Genomic DNA, 21,049 nt, shown 5'->3' with positions numbered 1-21,049 from the left:
TCTCTGATAAAAGAGATATTATTTGTTTTACTTTAAGGCATTTTTTTTTAATAGAAATAGGATCTTGCTATGTTGCCCAGGCCGGCCTCAAACTTCTGGGCTCAACCAATTTGCCTGCCTCAGCCTCCTAAGTAGCTGGGACTACAGACACATACTGTCATCCCAGCTAAGGCATATTTTTATGACATTGGAGGAAAAATTAAGAAATCTGATTTCTCAGGAAACACCACTTTATAAAATAACATTCTAAGGCTTCTTCAATTTGATATATTTTCGAAATATCCAGAAGATTATACGAGGTTAAAAAGGGCGTGACTTGACTTTATTTGCATGTCAGTTACCTGTGCCTTCCAAAGAAGATCCTGCAATTTAACATTACCGAGGGAATGTGTTTTAAGGTTTCCCCAAAAGCTGACAAAATTTTAATCAAGACAGACATTAGAAAACTAACAAGTTTTTATTTCAAGGACTGTATTTCCAAAACGGTATCTTTCCAAGCAAATAATTACCTTTCCCATTTGGCAAAACAGCTTTATTAGAAATTTAAAAACAAAACCAAAAAAAATTCCTAATTTCATCTTGGCTGATAAACACTATTTAGCCTTATTTCCTCAAGTTATTTGTATAATAATTTTTACTAAACAATCAGCTTATACTACAAATAGTTTTCTACATTATTTAACATGTCTTAGATTTACTGACAGTCTCATAACCCCTGCATGAGTAAGGAAAAGACATTAATCCCCAAATAATGGTTATATTTTCAATCTGCTTCACCTGTGTTTTTGTAGCATAAAGTCATTACCGGTCTATCAGAAAGTAACACCGGCATTTATTTCTCTCTTTAGAGTGGCCCAAGGTGATCTGGACTAGGTTTGGACTCAGAGTATCTATGGCTGGGCTGAGTGATGAGTCCCTGACCTGCCAGCCAAGGAGCAAACTCTGCCTGTGGCACATTCACCAAAGGCAATGCTCCGCTGCCAGCCTCTCAGCAACTGACCAGTTCAACCGACCCCCAAAGGCTTTGCTGTTTTACTCTTTTTCTTTTCAAAGCTCGACACTTCCAATGCCTCTCCTTCACAAAGCCACGAACTCACCATTCTCACTCTGGTCCCGAGGGAGCCTGCGCATCACCCTTCTGCAGTCACAGAAGGGTAAGCCTTCTTCTTTTCTGTACTGCCACTCCTTACCATAACGCAGCCTCCCTCTCTCATGGTGACTCGATTCTGTTTAAAAGCCTTTGAGATTCAAGATCCTGTCAAAAGCTTTTGAGCAAATAAGTAGACAGAAGCATGGACGCTTTCCCCTGTCATTCAGATGCCTATTTACTTCCTCAAGCAATTTTGTCCTGTACAAACTGCTCTCTCATTCAGCTTTTTTAGGTGTCAGTAACCCTGATATGCAATAAAAAGAAATAAGACTTGGCTCAGGGAAAAACTCGGTTTTTTCTCCAATTCTGAAATACCAAGATCAGGTACCTTCCTTCCTACTCCTCAACACATGCCCCGCACTCAAGCCATCTCAGCCACACTCGTCCCCCACACCACACTTGGAAGCAGTCATTCCCCCTATGCCCTTCTGTTTTTATGTACCCTGTGGGGGGTGTTCTGCTCCTCCCCAGGTCGCCCCTCTGATCCTGCCTGGAGAGTTGAGCACCAGGTCCACACAACCTGCCCTGACTGCTGCAGCCCACACTGATCTGCCACCCTTCAACCTGTACTTGCCTGGCAGTGCCTCTCACTCTTCAATGGCCTCCCACACCACTGCATCTCCTTCGTGTTTCAGATGCATACACCTCATTCCTCCAATAAGACTGCTGACAAATCTAAGTCCTCTACAGTTGTTACCACTTTGAGGCAAAATGTAAACATCCTGCAGAGGAAAGGAGGGCTTCTTGGGCAAGTCTCTAAGCCTAGGAAATGAGCCCTTTATCCTCCACAAAGGCCCGGCCTGGGCCGGGGCAGGGCCATGGCCCTCACACTGGGATCCATTACAGAGACACTTTGCTCAAGTCAGCTTTACCGCTGCATTTATAACACACAACTCATAAATGAGACTTCTGAAGCACTGACAGACTCTCCTAGTGAAAGGGGATCTTAAAAGTCAACTAGCTTCGGGCCGGGCGCGGTGGCTCACGCCTGTAATCCCAGCACTTTGGGAGATGGGCGGATCACGAAGTCAGGAGATCGAGACCATCCTGGCTAACACGGTGAAACCCCGTCTCTACTAAAAATACAAAAAATTAGCCGGGTGCAGTGGCGGGCGCCTGTAGTCCCAGCTACATGGGAGGCTGAGGCAGGAGAATGGCGTGAACCTGGGAGGCGGAGCTTGCAGTCAGCCGAGATTGCGCCACTGCACTCCAGCCTGGGCGACAGAATGAAGACTCCGTCTCAAACACACAAAAAAAAACAAAAAACAACAACAAAAAAAAGTCAACTAGTTTCTTCCAGTAGCTGGGCAGTTGTAAGTGCAGACAGCTCCTTCTAGGACTCCAAATTGGCCACTCCGGTAGGTCAACCAATTAAACGCATTTTGGCCTTGTGGACTTTCTTAAGAATTCCAATTCCTCTTCCACAGAGCCACCCTTCAACTGACAACAAATATCATCCCCACAGACTTGTCTTCTTTTATCTAAATTTGGTAGAGTCCTTAATGACTTTCTTCCTCCAGTGGCCTAGCTTACAGGCTCCTCAAAACATGAACCTCAGAAATTTTCAAGTAGGATTGCACTGCTAGCAAAAATGCAGCCTAGTTCCATCAGAGACCTTAAATATTTAGGCAAAAGGAGAAAGAGGTTCCTGTGACAGGAAACCTTCCTTCAGTTGAGGCACAAAGAAAGGCAGATGAGAGGAAATGCAGTGCACAGTTGGAAAAGTGCTACAAAGAAAAAGAGAACTGGGTGATGGAGAGAGCATCCCTCTCCAAGAGGCACCAGGAAGCATACTTTTGGTGCACTGTATAAACCTCAAGATTGTCACTAACTCCTAGGGGATTTTCTACATAATGGAAAACAGAGCTTACTTTGTCCAGTTACACTTTACAAACTCCATGACTGGAATATAGCCTACTTTGTAAACGTAGCAATAGTTATAAATTAACATTCCATATAACATCAGACATAGGCACATCCAAATATAAAGAAAAATGAGGCCGGGCGCGGTGGCTCACGCCTGTAATCCCTGCACTTTGGGAGGCCGAGGCGGGCGGATCACGAGGTCAGGAGATCGAGACCATCCTGGCTAACACGGTGAAACCCCGTCTCTACTAAAATACAAAAAATTAGCCGGGCGCGGTGGCGGGCGCCTGTAGTCCCAGCTACTCGGGAGGCTGAGGCAGGAGAATGGCGCGAACCTGGGAGGCGGAGCTTGCAGTGAGCCGAGATGGTGCCACTGCACTCCAGCCTGGGCGACAGAGTGAAGACTCCGCCTCAAAAAAAAAAAAAAAGAAAGAAAAAGAAAAATGAGGCCGGGTGCAGTGGTTCAGGCCTGTAATCCCAGCACTTTGGGAAGCCAAGGCAGGCAGATCACTTGAGGTCAGGAAATTAAGAACAACCTGGCCAACATGGCGAAACGCTGTCTCTACTAAAAATACAAAAATTAGCTGGGCGTGGTGGCAGGTGCCTGTAATCCCAGCTACTCAGGAGGCTGAGGCACGAGAATTGCTTGAACCCAGGAGATGGAGGTTGCAGTAGTGAGCCAAGATCACGCCACTACACTCCACCCTAGGCAACAGAGTGAAACTCCATCTCAAAAAAAAAAAAAGAAAAGTGGGTTTGGCATGGTGGCTCACGCCTGTAATCCCAACAAAGAGGGAGCCAGAGGTCGGAGGATAGTTTGAGGTGAGGCGTTCAAGACCAGCCTGAACAACACAGCAAAACCCAGTTCTCCATAAAAAAAAAAGAAAAGAAAAGAAAAGAAAAATATCAGCCAGGTGTGGTAGCATACACCTGTAGTCCTAGCAACTTGGGAAGCTGAGGTGGAAAGACTGCTTGAGCCCAGGAGGTTGAGGGTGCGGCGAGCTGTGTGTGCACCACTGCACTCCAAGCACTCCAGCCTGGGTGATAGACTGAGACAGTCTCTCAAAAAGAAAATACTTTCCAAAATCAAATTTAAATGTGGAAGTGCTTTGTAATGTTCTAAGTATTACCTCCCCACCACAGTGCTTTCTCAGAAATAATGAAACAGCTCATAATGGTCCCCCAGGTATGCTGGAACTAGAACTAACATGGGTTTCCACAAAAGCCTAAACGGAGAGAATATTCTTCCACAGTCTGCAATAGGGCTGACTTCAGTAAGGAGGGCTCTTAAAGCTACAACTCACCAGAAGAAAGCTGTTGTTATAAGATTCAGGAGGGGGACTTCACGTTTTTCCCTCTGAAAACAAGCAATCTAATTTAACGACAAATAAAGAAAAGATCACCAATCAGTTGACAAAATCGGCTTTTAAAAGTTAGGCCAAGGGTAACAGAAGCATAAATACAAACAGAATACGACAGAATCACCCTGGTGCTTCGTAGACTTCTTTTTCTTTCAAGTCAGTAGCTATTTGGTGAGTACCTTCCGTGTGCCTCAAGTAGGTGGCAAGCAGCCTCCACCACTTAGCAGCGAGATCATGCATTTGCTAAATGGGAAAAATGACAAGGCCCTAAGCTTTGGCCATGCTCAGGGAACAGACCATACTGGTCTGGTTCAGATTTTCTAAAAGATTATTACGTCAATAGATTGTTTTAATTGGTGGTGGAGGTGGCCTTGGCCTTTTCCTCAGATTTCTTTTTCTCAAACTTAAATCCTTACCGCCACCTGCTAGCAGCACCAGGCTCTGCTAGTGCACACACCCATCCTCTGTGTTTAAATAACCAAAATTTAAAGAGTCTACACTGTTGTGTAACTACATGGTGTGCCTCAAACTTTAGTCAGTGTCTCAAACTTTAGCCAAGTGTCTACAATAGCTCTGTGCACACCCACCTTTCTTTTGTTGGATGCTATTTATCATGAAAATAAACGTGAACAGTTCACATTCTAAAACTAGTATCATTCACCTTCGTTAATGACCTTGATACCAAATATTCGGTAGTGTGGTTAGCCTCCCAACCTCACTTTGTACAGAGTTTGATTTATAGGGAAGAATAAACAGAAAGGAGAGAGTGGTCAGCCCTTCCTACTTTGTTCAGACCTCAATCCCAAGAGAAAAGGCCACCATCATCAAGAGGGTGGCTGCACAGCTTATTAGAAAAACAGCAGGCTGATTTTCCTAATTGTCTTAGCTTTGGGCTGTTAAATGTAGTTCATACTTCCTTGCCCAGGCTGGTCTCGAACTCCTGGACTCAAGCAATCCTTCCTCCTCGGTCTCTCAAAGTGTTGGGATTACAGGTGTGAGTTACTACACCCAGCCTCATACTTCCTTGGCCAGTAGGATTAAACATGGTCTATGAATTGAACATCCACAGAGTATACGTATATAGGGTGGTGTGTGTGTGTATTCAAAAAAATTAGCTCAAGTTCATGAAAAGCAGAGTGCAGCAGTCCACTGACACACTTTCATGGTGTGCCAGAAATAGTCAGTTGAACATCTGAGTACCTACTATGGGTTAGGCATGGGACCAGAAGCTCGCCTTACAAATAGGATACAGGTTTTATTTTCAAGAAGTGCATATAACAGTACAGGGAATCACTCCAAATTTCACAAATCCCCCTTTGAAAGGCACATCTACTCATCTCTTATGCTTCCTAGCTGCAATTTCGGGTCCCACTCTGCCATACTCTTAGACACCTGATTTTCAAAATTCATTAAGCATCATTAATACTTCAAACCCCATCCACCCTAGAAAAGAACTTCCAATGCTACGGAAAATCAGTGCTTCTGATCTTCAGGGCTCCAAATAAATTCTGAAGTGAGGTCACTTCATGTGTCAGGTTACACGTACACAAATGCCCATAACGCAAAGGCTGGGGCCTACATCTGTCCAAGAAGCTAAAAGTTTCCTCAACAGCCAGGTGTCATAAAACCACGCTTACATCCTTTTAACTTCACTTGCAGCTCATCTGCCAAATTTTATCCCTTTCTTCTTTCCATATGAAATATGTCACGCATTTTACACATTTATAATATATATGTACAGTTCAGACAAAAAGAATAAAATGAAACTAGGTGCCCACCACGCAACTTAAGAAGCAGAACATTCCCAGGGCCTTGAAGCCCCACATGCCCCTGCCCAGCTGTACCCCTCCCTCCACTCTACCTGGTAACTTATCACCATCCTTCTATCCATTTTTAAGATCCATCCCCAAACTCATTTTCTTTTGCTCTACAGCTGCAAAGTACATGTGTACTGAAACTACAACATTCTCTGTTCTCAAAGCCTGATCGATCACCCTATGCTGACCAGGAATCGGAAAAAACAGAGAACACCAAGAGTAGGAGCCGTGTCACACTCATCCCTGTACCCCAGCACCTAACCCAGGCCCATTTGTTGGCGACTGCTCGTTTCATCTACAACAAGACTCGCAAAACAAAAACATAAACACTGCAAAGGAATAAACAGGTATGCCCTGGAGAGAGAAACAAACGTTCCTTTCCTTCCTTACCTCTGCTTCTACCTGCTGCTGAGTTCGGTTATGGTTCTCTTTGTACTGGTTGGCTCTCAGAACTTGCTGCTCGATGCCCAGCAGAACTGCTTCACAGCCATCACACCTACAACGGAGAACACCAGCCCTGAGCTGCAGAATGGCCTGGGAAGTCTCTTCCAGGCTCCGAAATCTTCCTCCCCAATAGCTCTCCCCAGTATCTTACAGGGACCTCCTTTAATACTCCCTCTGCCACATCTCTTGCCCATTCACACGTGCCCAAAGACAAGTACTTCTAAATACATAATGCAGGACATTAGGAGACAAATATGATAGTCTGGGGCTAGTTTCTTAGAATACAGTTTTAATTCTCAACTGTGTATCTCATGGAAGATGGCTGTGTAGCACATACGATTAAAGAAGGTAGGACAGGCCGGGGGTAGTGGCTCCCACCTGTAATCCCAGCACTTTGGGAGGCCAGCGGAGGCGGGGGAGTGGATCACCAGGTCAGGAGTTCAAGACCAGCCTGGCCAACACAGTGAAGCCCCGTCTCTACTAAAAATACAAAAATCAGCCAGGTGTGGTGGCAGGCGCCTGTAATCCCAGCTACTTGGGAGGCTGAGGCGGGAAAATCGCTTGAACCCAGGAGGCAGAGGTTGCAGTGAGCCAAGACCACACCACTACCACACTCCGGCCTGAGTGACAGAGTGAAACGCCATCTCAAAAAAAAAAAAAAAAGGTAGAATAGATTTTATAGATGGCACTGAGTAGTCCTTTTCTCAACAGTTTTCTCAACAGAAAAAAAAGATTTTCTAAAAACATCCTGTTTTGAAGTTTCCTCCTTTTCTCAGAAGTTGCTTCCTAATTGCCATAACCCTATTTTATCTTCTCCACTATTAATTTTTTTAAAAACGAAAAAGTTGAAAGACTACAATGAATATCCCCATTCCCTCCACTTAAGATCCAACAGTGTGAGCATTTTGCCATATATGTGGTACCCCTCAGCCTATCAATTTTGTTTCAATCTACCTCCAGCGCCTAAACATGAGTTGTAAGAGTCTCTACTAGTAAACATCCTGTGGTAACCAGTTAGTCTGGCACCTCCATGTTAAACATTTTGGGGGCTTAAAAACAGGAAACCAGACTATGGACATAAAAAGCTGTGTCAGCCATGTCAAAAACAGAATAGGACAGCCAATTTTTTGGCAGGTTCAGAAACTAGATTTCGTGTGCCAGACCATTTTCGTGTTGGGGTATTTCTAAGTTTATTTCTTATTTATCCTAAGTTTTGTAACCTATTGAAAACTTCCGCTTGTGTCAGATGTTGTACAGAGGTGTTTGGGGCTACACTTGAGACAGAAATTGGGGTGAGGAGTGAGCAACACATGTCCTGGGGTGTAAGAGTAGCTGAAGTGAGGGAAACTCAGGGGGCATCAGGCCCCAAGGAGTCAAAGTGGCACTGCTCCTCTCTGGATATGCTTCCTCGGGGATAAGCAGAGATTCTCTCTCTCCCAAACCTGTGCATGAAGCTCGCTGGCTCTGCTTCACAGCTCCCAACATGCCATGTGCATGCCTGGGAACACACTCTCCTCACCTCCAGGTATACTCTAACCCTGGTACTCCTTCAAAACTGAGCTAAAACTTCTCCAATCAGTCCATCTGACTTTATAAGCCCCAAATAATTTAAATCATTCCACAGTAAATCCTCATAGAACGTGTGACAGCTCTTGTAAATATCAAATTCCATTAAAACAGAGAAAACGCAAATGTCCCAATGCTTTTTATATACCAGAATATAGTTATCAAACATTCTTTGTATGAGTTGTATTCCAAGTTAAAATGACCTACTCCTTGTCTTCCATGTCCCTCATGGTGTTTCACAAACATTAGCCCAATATGTTATTGATTTTGAACATAAGTTCTTTTATCCAAAGAATCTTATAAACATGTTAACTTCAACAGGGATAGAAAAAATAATAATAAAAACAAAGAATTTTACAAACACTAGCCTTCCTGAGTTTGGTCAAACCTGAGTGTGAGTTTGGAAAGGGCAGGACTAGCCTCACACAGCTAGGACACACAGACTCCACCTGCTAACCCTGGGCGTTTTATAGCCCACTTTTAAATAGCTCCCAGTTGCATTTAAGGCAAGAACTATTTCACAACCAAGGCACCAGGAGGCCTGAAATGACTCCTGTTGTTGCACAGCTGTGATCACAAATGTAGCCCCACTCTCTGGCTCACTAAGCCCCAGCTCCCAGGTAGCCACAGGCCCACCCCAAACCCTCAGCTGACACCAGGAAATCACATTTTTGCAAGGAGAGGCACAAAAGACATGCTAGATATCTCCCTCCTCCTTTCAGCCTCACCATTCATGCAGGGTCTTGACAATATTATTGATATCCTTCTTTCGGATGTCACGGCCAATGCAGAAATCCACTTCCAGCAGCTGGTTTCGCTGGTCCAGCTTGCCCTGGATGATGTCAGTGTAGACAGCCTCAATGATGAGGTCTTCTAGTTCCCGAAGATTCCGCATTTCCAGGTCTTTCAGCAACACGGAGTAGGGGATACACTGTAGATAAGGCCATGTGATCATTATAAAAACCATCTGGCAAGCATTCGCGAAAATGCAGGTATTATTCACATAGCCAACAGCTGCCTCTAGGCTCGGGAAATGCAGACTAGTGGTAATTATTAATAGCTAGGGCAACAAGAGGTGGATAAATGAACCATGAGACCTAGAAGACCCAACGACATCTAAGAAAGCAACCTCCTGGTTCTCTGCCTCCTTGGCTTTCCCCAGCCTTCAGATTTCACATGCTGCAGCATACTTGCAGAGATCCTAAAAACTTGTACCAGTGGAGAGAAAGGGAACTACTGAGTATATGCCACTCTGCCACCTTCGGGAATCTTTCAGACTTTGTCAGATCACCATAAATCTCCAGCAGATCCCAGTCACTGGAAAGAACTGGCTACTTGCCCAGCAGAGTGCAAAAACAAAAAAAAAACTTGCAGGCCAGCACATCTACCTATAGGTGGCCAACAGGTACTGCCAGCTCAGACATCATCCTGAAGTTTGTATCTGTTTTCTCAGACACTTACAACCAATACGAATTCCCCAACAATAGTTCTTTATTGGGCTGTACCAACATTCTACATGACTCCAAGACTCCAGTTTTCTGCAAATCCTTTGCCACATCACTACTAGTTTGAACATTAACACAATGATCAAATCTGTAGAAACAAACACGAGGAAGATACATACAGAGAAGAGAGCAAATATACCTAGAAGGGTTTTCTATGGCTAAAGGCACAGATATCCATGGGCGGTGGGTGGACTTACAATGACAGGTTGCAGAAATGAGGAAAAGGGTCACTGTTACTTCTTTACTACACTTGAGAAGTCCACAATCAGGACAAGAAAAAAGGTCAGGTCCTCATTTCCCAACAAAATAGCCCTCCCACCTGAAATGCTAGGCTGAGAATCAGAAATGTGTCATTAGATCAGATAAAATGATTTCAGCAACCGAAATTGCAATCCAAGAACAAGACAGACCAAGTGCAGTGGCTCACACCTGTAATCCCAACACTTTGGGAGGCTGAGATGGGAGGATCACTTGAAGTCAGGAGTTTGATACCAGCCTAGGCAACATGGTGAGACCCGTGTCTCAATTTAAAAATTTTTTTTAAGTTAAAAAGGCTGGGTAGGTGGCTCATGCCTATAATCCCCACACTTTGGGAGGCCAAGGCAGGCAGATCACCTGAGGTCAGGAGTTTGAGACCAGCCTGGCCAATATAGTAAAACCCCGTCTCTACTAAAAATACAAAACTTAGCCGGGCATGGTGGCAGGTGCCTGTAATCCCAGCTACTCGGGAGGCTGAGGCAGAAGAATCGCCTGAACCCAGGAGGCAGAGGTTGCAGTGAGCCAAGATCACGCCACTGCACTCCAGCCTGGGTAATAAGAGCAAAACTCTGTCTTCCCAAAAAAAGAAAGAAAGAAAGAAAGAAATATATTTATCTCTGAAGCTCAATCATGGAGGGGAAATGCTAAAACCAAATTTTTTAAAAGGCATAGTCCCACAGAAACTTAGACACTTAGACTGGGATTAGGCAGAGAGCCAAAATCAACTATAAATTAACTAAATCTGGACCTTCATTGTTAATGGCTGTGAGCAGCTGGCTGCAAAGCTTCTTCTAAATCAACTGTGGGAGAGGACTTAAAGGTATAGGGGAGTGGTTGGTATCTCATACAAGGTTAGGGTCTAAAGTTAGCATATGAGGCAAAATTCCAATTAGTGTAATAAACCCTTGAAAATCCCAGAGAAAAGCAGTATATTAAAAATCTAACTGGGCATGGTGGCTCATGCTTGTAATCTCAGCACTTTGGGAGGCTGAAGTGGGTGGATCACCTGCAGTCAGGAGTTCAAGACCAGCCTGGCCAACGTGATGAAACCCTGACTCTACTAAAAAATATAAAAATTAGCTGGGCATGGTGGCAGGTGCCTGTAATTCCAGCTACTCGGGAGGCTGAGGCAGGAGAATTGCTTGAACCTGGGAGGTGTAGGCTGCAGTAAGCCTAGGTTGCACCACTGCCCTCCAGCACGGGTGACAGAGCAACACACTGTCTCAAAAAAAAAAAAAAAAAAAATTTAGCTGGGCAGGGTGGCCCATGCCTGTAATCCCAGCTACTTGGGGCTGAGTAGGGGAATTGTTCAAACCTGGGAGGCAGAGGTTGCAGTGAGCTGAGATCACGCCACCGCATTCCAGCCTGGGTGACAGAGTGAGACTCCATCTCAAAAAAAAAAAAAAAAAAAATTCTAGCTAGTCTAATATAGCAAGTTTTTCCTCCAGGATGGGCAGTTCACTGTGCACTGAGCAAGAGATAAAGTTATTAACTTGCCTTGAGATGCCTTGCTATTTGAAAAATGTATATCTTTACCAGCAGTCTCCCCTTAATATGGCAAAATGCTCATGCCACATGCAGCACCATAGCATGCCAGGACTGAGACCTGCTGAGTCAATCACTGCTGGGCATACTTTTCCTGTATGGAATGGAGAGTACTTGTCTACACTATTTTATCTTTTCCTCTGTTGAGCAAATCTTACGCATTTATGATGTGACTCTCCTATGTGCAGCTGGGACTTCCCTCATTGATGCCAATGAGACAGCTGACTTGGGATAAGGAGGAAGACAAGCGAGGGCTCAGGACCGTACCTTCATTCTTGATGCCAAGCTCACGATGGTAAGATGCTTCAGCTTGTTCTGCTGAGCTGTGCTCAGTTCTGGCAGGCTCTTCTTGTTGGCTGCTCAGTCCCACCCACCACAAAAATCAAGACACAAAATAAAATTAGGATTTCTTTTATGGAATAAGCTCAACAACTCCCCAAACCAAATCTACTACTGAATCACTATCATGACTTTGCACTTATTCATTTGGCAAATATTTCTGCCTTCTTTGGAAGATTATGTACTTCCAAAGAAGAAAAGACTCAGTTTCTACAAACACAGAGTTTAGTCTCCTAAAAAGCAAACAAGCAAAATGATGTGGCAATTATCTTAACGGAGTACTATTTGTGCCCCTTGTGACATTCAGCTAAGTTAAACATATCTTCATCGAGCATCTGTTGTGTGCATACTCTGTCCTGAGAAGAAGCAAGGATGAATAAGATGGGCTTTGCCAGTGTTGCTGCATGGCACAGCTCCAGGGCCACCAACCACCTAGAGGTGTGCAACTTCATGGCCCTGGACTTGTCCTCGGTCTTACAACCAGATGTTTCAATAGCTACAAATGCAAAGCAGAACTACCAGAAGAAAGGTACAAGCTACCAGAAGAAAGGAGAGGGAGGAGGTAGGGGTAAGAGAAAGAGATGAAAGGGGAGGGGGAGAGAGAAAGAGAACAGTATCATTTGGGAGGTACGGGAGATAGAATTCATGGACAAGATGGAGTTTGAGTTGAGCCTCGAGGAAGAGACAAAATTTCAATAGTAACCATAAATGATAGTAACAGCAAGGGCAGCAGCTGCAGCAGCTAACATAAATAGCAAGCTTTACATCTTATGGATCACATAGGTCCACACATACATACACACATCCAGTTCATCTTAACAACCACCCCACAAAATTCCAAGTGTCCTCAATTCCTTAACCATAATTCTGGATTCCAACAAACTAAATACAAACTGATTTTTTTTCCTTAAGCATGGTGCTGAAATTCACCTGGTGAGAATTTTGGACCTGAACGGAGACAGGCTTTTTATCCCACTTGTTTCCACGTTCCTCTGAAAATGTTACATAAAAAGGCATGCGCATATTACCTTTTTAAAGTCCCAAAAATTCTAAATTCTGAAACATGTAGCTTCGAGGAATGTAGGTAAGGAATAACGGACTTGTATTGTTACTCCCATTTTACAGACGAGGAAATTGAGCTGCATAAGGTTACTTAATTTGTCAACGAACACACAACTAGTAGAAGTGGAGCCAGGCTGGCTACACGCAGTCTGGTAACAGAGTTTGCAATGCTGCCTCTTTAGTAAGCGAGGACAGAAAAACAGAACACACTCCCTGGAACAAAGGGAAGGTCAGAAAAAAATGTGGTGTACCAGGAAGTGGCAAACTGTCTAGTCTGAGAGCCGCACAAAGTAGAAGTGACCAGGGAGAAAGAAGAAGTCAGGGATATCATAGAGAAGACCCTGAGTATCAGGCTACTGTCATACCATTAAAAAAGGGTAGGAAAGCCAGAAAAAAATGGTTTGGGTAGAAGGTAAGTTAGTGTTTGGACACACAAATACCTCATCCTAATATTTAAGATTCTAATTTAAAATGACTCAAATGCCCTACAACAGAAAATGGGCTAAGTAGATTATGAAATATTAGGTTGTGAAATATTAAAAATATTACAAAGACTTAAAATATGGATAAATGTCTATAAGTGGGAAACAAGCAAGACATAAAACTATATACATAGTTATACCTATGTAATACAAAACACAAACTTAAGGGGCACAAGAAAGTCCAGCATCCAAATGTCTGATGGAAATACAACTATGAGTGACATTTATTTATTTGTTTGTTTGACAGAGTCTTGCTCTGTTGCCCAGACTGGAGTACAGCGGTGCGATCTCAGCTTACCACAATCTCTGTCTCTCAGGTTCAAGTAATTCTGCTGCCTCAGCCTCCAGAGTGGCTGGGATTACAGGTGCCCACCACCACACCCAGCTAATTTTTGTATTTTTAGTAGAGACAGGGTTTCACCATGTTGGCCAGGCTGGTGTCAAACTCCTCACCTGAAGTGATCTGCCTGCCTCGGCCTCCCAAAGCGCTGGGACTACAGGCATGAGCCACCGCGTCCAGCCTATGAGTGACTTTTTAAAAATCTATTTTCCAAATTTTCTTCAATATGCTGGTATTATTTTGATAATATTTAAAATGTTGAAATATTCTACAGGTGGGTATTCTGACACTTCATGGCACTCCAAGAGCCCTACAAACACCAGTCCTCAAGAATCTCGTCTGGAAAATAAACAAGGGCTACATTTGTGGATGAGCACACACAGTCCCCATTTTACCCACTAGAATACAAAAGGTGAGAAGGAAAATTCCCTTTGTGAGGTCACCTACCAGGCACAGCAAAATGGGAGGCAGCCAGGTCAAGAAGTCTCCCCCCTACCCCATGCTTTATATCTCAAACCTTGATGGTCTTCCAAACTGAGCAACATAATTAAGACAAGTCTTTTGAAGGATCTTCACCAACTCACCTATGTAATCTGGGTATGTCCCATAGGCAAACAGGTTCAACAACTGCAAATAAGCAGCATTAGCTCCTTCCGCAAGCTGAGGAGGGAAAAAAAAGTTCACCACAGACCAAACTGTCTACCAATCACTGTAGTGTTCAAACAGAGGACGGGTGAGCATGTGTCAAAGATGCCATGGCTGTTTATTCTGTACTATTTGATTACTTGGCCCCTGGGGTCTCTCTTCCAACTCTGATTCTTTGGGAAAAAATAAACAAGATTATTAAAGCCCCAAATTTAATATCTCTCCCTCGGGAATGTTTTACTTTCTACACAGCATGCCCAAGGAACTGCTTTTCTCTCTCACACACATACAAAGCATTAAGCATTGGAAGGAGTTCAAATCTTCTCAAGATTCTATTTGCATTAAAACAAAGACTGCAGCAGCCATATCTACATACTAGCTTGGTAGGTATGGCATGAGCCACCACTAACCCAAAGTGAACAAAGCTCAGGGTTGCTTCCAAGTTTCAGGACTACATGTGGACTATGAACCCTGGGAGAGACCAGCACATCACAGGGCATGACAGAAAGCCAGGCTGGGACAGAAAACCAGTGTATCAGTCTGCTCCAAATCAAAATGTTCATTAAAATTACTTACTCTTCACTGATGCTGATGGCAAAAAGCCATGTGTAGAAGAAAAACGAAAGAGCCACTGTTCTGCCTGTAACTTCTCTGCTGTCAATTACGTTAACTGGTGAGTTTTTTGTTTTTTTTTTTAAATCACAAACGTGCTCCTGTTACCCTTCCAACTTACCAAGCCCAGTAACCTCTAAACAGGAATAGCGGTACTACTCAATTTTAGCCTTTAAAAAAATAAAGATTCCAAGAAATGCATCTATAATTTCAGATCACTGAAAGGCAACCAGCTTATTCTCAGCTCACATAAGGAAAAACGCAATGTATGGAGAGATAAAGGCGGTCTGCCAAGCACCCTATGGAGAACTCCAGCATCCTAATACCTCAGGCTACTTTCTCAGGTTACCACAAACCTCCTGAAGTCCCTGAATCAGAAGGGGAAGAAACCTGGTAAAGACCATCCAATCTAGCCCCCACTTTTCAGACACATAAAACTAGCCGGAAAAGAGTATTTTCTCCAGAGCAGATACTCCAACACTTCTCCCCCTGGCCTAAATCAATAAAGCCTTTCTGGCTTTACTTTCCAACCATCTCCTCTTAGCCAATCTTCCACAGTTACAAAACAACTACTTGGCATATTCATGCAGGCTTTTCATGAACCTGAAGGAACATATTACCCTTTGGTCATCTCTTGTGTTGAAAAACGAACCCAGTTCTCTCAAATTTTCTTCATAAAACTCATTTTCCACTTCTGGCAAATTAAATTTTTATTGAAAACCTACTGTGTGTCAGGCTATGTATTCAGCTCTAAAGAAACAATGTTGAGCACTACAGACCTCCTCACAGAGATTACAGTTTGGCAAGCAAGCCTGAAATTAAATAAAAATTTACAATGAAAAAGTAAAAGTGGCTCTTCTCATCTCTGACCATCACAGGTAGAGGAGTCATAAGTGGGCACCTGAAATGGCTGCGCTGTGGGGAACTGCTGCAGTTTCCCCATCAAGAGGAACAGGAGGACACACAGCTCCGAATCCAACAACCTGAAGGCCGGCAACTCCTTTTGTTAAAACTGACTGTGGATGTGGAGCCAACAGCAAAGGTGTTGTAGTGGTCACGAAGGTGATAAACTGCCTAACAAAAGCAAACCACCTCCTATATGCAAATCGCCACCACCAAGAACTGCAGGGCCACTCTCAACAGCATCCGGCACATGCTCCACAAGAGGTACCACCACCCAGATCGGTGCGTGGCAGCCTTCCACAGAGCCAGCACCAGCCTGCAAAGCCAGAAGCCTGTGAGGATGAAGAGGAAGGGGACCTGCCCCACCGATCCACCAAAAGCTCCTGAGTATGACCCTCCACCCTACAAAGCAATAAAGATGCTCACAGACTTTTCTCAAGTAAGTGAATATAAACAAATAAAAATGTTCAAAGTGGGAAGTAGAGGTGGAGAAGTATAGATTGCTTTACATCTCTTTGTTCCTTCTGTTCAATGGATCTTCTCATTTTTGAGGCACAATGACCAAAACTGGATACCCAAGGTTTTAATAACAAGCAAGCAAACACGTAAAATGAACTACGTCCTAGCTTTTCATGTCATATCTAACACATTTAGCATAGCACTGTCCTTTTCCACAAGAAAAATACACTCCTATTCATGTCCATTTTATGTTCAATAGCAGTAAGTTTCTGCTGTGTGTCCCTGACCAATCCTCCTTATCGATAATGCACTGGAGGTTTCTGGTCCCTAAGAATGCCTGAATCTACCCCTATTAAACATCAGCCCATGCTTATAGCACTTTTCTAATTTATCAGGATCAACTTGACTTTTTTACTATCTTTTAGATTATTATTAGCAACAATCTAATTTTACCCAAGTTGAGATAAAAATACTGGATAAAAGGACCCAAGGATATCCTCTCAATCTCTTCCTCTGCCCCACCAATTCCCATCCCTCTCTCAATAGGGTACCTCACAGGTTCACAATACTTCAGCATTGAAATTCTTTGGAAACCTGGAGAATTACAGAGAGTCTCAGAACAAAGACAGAGAAATTGTTTGAAAACCGTTCTTACCTCCTGCACGTTGGCCAGCTCCAGAAGTTCTCCAAAGACATACACTCCAGGAGCCTCTAAGACCTGGCTTATGAGAGCAGTGAGGGCTGAGCCACTGGTACCTTTGGCTAATAAAATAAACTGCTCCAGGAGGTTACTTGAGGGTTTCTGTTCCCCTGCCATTCTCTGGCCTTGAAATCTGTCCAAAAGAAAATTGTGTCATTCTTCCTTCTCCTTTGCAAAGTCTATGCCTATTTAGTGCTGAATCAAACACCAGAATACTTTAATTTTATAGTGTTGATAAAGAAAAACCAGGCCAGGTGCAATGGCTCATGCCTGTAATTCCAACACTTTGGGCGGCTGAGGTGGGTGGATCACCTGAGGTGAGGAGTTCGAGACCAACATGGCCAACATGGCAAAACCCCATCTCTACTAAAAATACAAAAATTAGCCAGGCTGGTGGCAGATGCCTGTAGTCCCAGTTACCCGGGAGGCTGCGGCACAAGAATTGCTTGAACCCAGGAGGTGGAGGTTGCAGTGAGCCAAGATCGCGCCACTGCACTCCAGACTGGGCAATAGAGCGAGACTGTCTTTTAAAAAACAAAACAAAACAAAACAAAAAAACAGTTCCTGAGTCCAGATGCAATTACCACCTTGGGAGATGGGTGGAGTTCAACCTGGAGTTAAAAGGATCTTTTACTAAATTCTGGTGTTTGAAACACACTCTGTAAAAGTCATTTCACTTCCACCTGCCCCTCCTCCAGAGGCAACACCTTCTAAGTCCTTAAACCTGACCAGGAGCTAAAGAAAAACACAGGAGTTTCTCAGCAGCTGTTTTATATCCACCTCGTTTACATATTCTGGTTAAGAAATAAAGGATACTGCCTATACCCAGAGGCACCAGACGTAAGCAAAAGCAATCAGTTACAGCTCCCACTGTGTCATCAGAATCCCATCTACAGCCAGAGAGATAAGGAAAACAAAAAACCAAACAAGAAAGATGTCTCATTTAATCAAGTCAGGTAAGCACAGGTAGAGGGAGACATCATTTTGAAAGAAAAACAGCGACATACCCAAACTAAGAACATGCATGCTGTGTAAGACCATGGGGGAAAATCCCTGTATTCGGCCTCCTCCTGATACGACATTTTAACCAAACGTGACTTCAGAATGTGTAAAAAGAACTCAAGAAAACAATAAAAAGATTTGGGAAAACAGTGAAAATATTCTATAAGCGCTCCGAAGACATTAAGTACAGGAGGGTCCCTCAACTGTGTAATCTAATTACAAGCTGAGTGTACAGGAGTTCCAGGTAAGATTTCTCCTCTAAGAATGATACATATTACAGCAGCGTGACAAAATGAACGAAAGACGGTATAGTAGAGTGGAGCAAAGAACAATTCGAAGAATAGTTTGGTGAAAGAGAAACTAAGTTTTGTGTTGGCAGGCACACATAATAGTTAACCTTCCACAGTATTACAGAAACAAGTATGTCGCCTCACTCAGGGTTACCTAAGAAGGTCCGGTCAGACACAGAAAAAAAAAGTGACGTGCTGGGGAACAACGGGTTTTGAGGAGGGAAGGGAAAGGGAAAAGAGAAGAGGAGAGGATATGAGGCAGAAGGGAAGGAATAGGTAAGAAAGGAGGGTCGGTGATGGTCAAGAGAGGAGGAGCGAAAAGGTCCTTCCAGGAGGACCCGTGTGAAGAGACAGATAGGGATCTCTGCCAAGAGACTGAATGTTAGGAGGTGGGGGTGGAGAGCGGGTAGGGAAATGGAGAGAAACTTGTCCCTTCAAAAGCTCTCGGCTTAAGGAGCAAAGCCTGTGGGCGCAGAGAATGTAAAGAGATGGAGACAGTCGCTTTCTTCTGGAGTGGGAGGGCCAGAGGCTAGGCACAGAGCGGAGATAAATTCCCGTCAGGGGAGGGCGCTATTTGGATGGACCGGAGTGGGGCAAACGGGCAGCCTTTGGGGATGGGAAAGCGAAGACAGCCACAGCACTGATGCTGAGGGTCGCAAGCTGCAGCAGACCTCGCCGCGGGCGGTATGCTCCAAGCAGGGCCGCAGGCGTGGAGTGAGGAGCCGCGGGGCGCGCTCCTCAAGGCGGGGGCGGGGCGGGCACGGCCGCGGGCTTCCTTGGCGGCGGGCACTAAGCCGGATCGTCGGGCCGAGCCTGGAGCGCCGGCCCCGCTCGGCCCACCCTCTCGCTAGCTCCTACCTGTCCGAGCCACCTCTCGGTCCTCTTAGTCGCTGGCTCGGCCTGCCGGCGAATGCCCGCAGGTTGTCAAGCGTCCATGATCACCCCGGCGTCCGGCGCTTTTCTGCCTCCGCCGACCCGTCGCCCGTGCAGCTCCCCCGGAAGCCTCCCACCGCTGCACTCGCGTTCCGCCCACACAAGGTTCCACCCGCCGCGTTTACCCCCTTAGACCTCCGGTGGGGAAGTGGGGGTGAGGGGGCGGAGAAGAGGCTGCAGCCCGGGAACCAGGCGGGGACGGGGTGGCTAGGCGCCCGAGGAGACGAATGCGGCCTAGTCGATACTGCAGCCCAACCGTCGCCATCGCCCTCCCGGGCCCCAAATCCTCCCCTTAGGCTGCGTTTTGTCTCTCAGGAGCTCCCCATGGTTATTGCGCTACACCTGGGCACGGAGATACATTAAGTCTACTAACTACCACTTATTGAGCGTTTTTCCATGTGCCAGGTGCAGTACATGCATTATCTCGTTGAATTCTCATAACTATGGCTTGTATTATTGTTCCCATTTTTCAGGTGAATTAACTACGTCCTAAAGTCAGAAAGTGACAAAGCTTGCTTTGGAACCCAGGCTATTTGAGGCCGAAGACCATGTTCTTTACCTCTATTCAGAAAATGTTTTAAAATAAGCAAGAGATGGGTTAAGCCAACAAGGTTCTATGACCAAAATGTTATTGATAGCGTTGCATCTGGTGCTTACCAACTCCCCGGGGAAGATGGCTAAGAAATGCCACATCATTGAACACTTAAACTGATTCCTGTATACATTCCAGTCTTTCAGGTCTTGAAAATGAGAGAGAAAAACAGCCCTATTTGCCTGTCGTGCATTAGAATGCAGAAATTAGGACAAAAGCAAAGGAGCCTAGCACCAACTAATTCATTCATTTATTCAAAAACATTTCTTTAGCACCTATTATGTCCTGGAAAGTTATATGAAGATAAAACGAAGTTCTTCCCCTCAAAAGCTCCAATGTGTTAAATGCTATGAGGAAGATATGACAACACTTTGGAAGCACAGAAGACAAGAGGTTGGGGAGGAAAAAACAGGCAAAAAGGGGAGTAGTGCCCATTGTCACAGAGGTTTGCACTGTGCAGCATATACTGATGTCAAAAAGAAACCCAGAGTGGTTTGACCCCAGGGTTTTCAAGAGTGAGAAATGATGGGTACAGAGCTGGAGTCAGATCATCAAGGGTCTTGGAATCCACATGCCAGGTACTGGGGAACTACTTAGGCTTTTTAAGCTAAGAAGAGGTATGAATAATTAATTGCCTTTTTAGAGTGATCATGCTAGGTGCTTTAGGAATGGATTGGATGTGGAGAGAATTGGAGGCAGGGAAAACCTCCAGTGAGGGGACCGATTTATTCTAGATAAGACATTGTGAGATCTCGAACAAACGTAGTGGCAATTGCTGGGCGCGGTGGCTCACGCCTGTAATCCCAGCACTTTGGGAGGCCAAAGCGGGCAGATCACCTGAGGTCAGGAGTTCGAGACCAGTCTGGCCAACATGGCGAAACTCCGTCTCTACTAAAAATACAAAAATTAGCCGGGCATGGTGATGCACTACTAATCTCAGCTACTCTGGAGGCTGAGGCATGAGAATTGCTTGAACCCAGGAGGCAGAGGTTGCAGTGAGCCGAAATTGTGCCACTGCACTCCAGCCTGGGTGACAGATTGAGACTCTATCTCAAAAAGACAAACAAAAACAAAGGGAGTAGCAATTGGGGTTGAAAAAGAAGGGACACTGTTGGAGACATTTAGACTGTAGAATTTATAAGACTTGGTGACCAGCTGAATATAAGGAGAGGGAGGGA

General features: G+C 44.6%; 1 protein-coding gene across 19 annotated transcripts in view; it reads right to left on the bottom strand.

The window, feature by feature from the left end:
• COPS7B (COP9 signalosome subunit 7B) overlaps positions 1 to 21,049 on the bottom strand; it is a 28,070-nt gene that overhangs the window by 4,047 nt on the left and 2,974 nt on the right. The window contains exons 1-7 of one of the 19 annotated variants that reach the window (XM_005574608.4): positions 19,205 to 19,298; positions 17,010 to 17,187; positions 14,320 to 14,395; positions 11,780 to 11,868; positions 8,933 to 9,135; positions 6,585 to 6,690; positions 4,321 to 4,388 (exon numbers count right to left, since the gene is read on the bottom strand). In XM_005574608.4, coding sequence (XP_005574665.1) covers positions 4,321 to 4,388; positions 6,585 to 6,690; positions 8,933 to 9,135; positions 11,780 to 11,868; positions 14,320 to 14,395; positions 17,010 to 17,171 — 704 coding nt within the window. In that variant the 5' untranslated portion in view covers positions 17,172 to 17,187; positions 19,205 to 19,298. Of the gene's footprint in view, positions 1 to 4,320; positions 4,389 to 6,584; positions 6,691 to 8,932; positions 9,136 to 11,779; positions 11,869 to 14,319; positions 14,396 to 17,009; positions 17,223 to 19,204; positions 19,299 to 21,049 lie in introns of those variants that run through there. The other 18 variants (XM_065526240.1, XM_005574611.4, XM_065526244.1 and 15 more) reach the window with 18 other exon arrangements.

Source organism: Macaca fascicularis, chromosome 12 (genome assembly GCF_037993035.2).
Source record: "Macaca fascicularis isolate 582-1 chromosome 12, T2T-MFA8v1.1".
NCBI lineage: Eukaryota > Metazoa > Chordata > Mammalia > Primates > Cercopithecidae > Macaca > Macaca fascicularis.
Note: the sequence above shows the minus strand (reverse complement) of the source record. Positions and strands in the feature narration are given on the sequence as shown.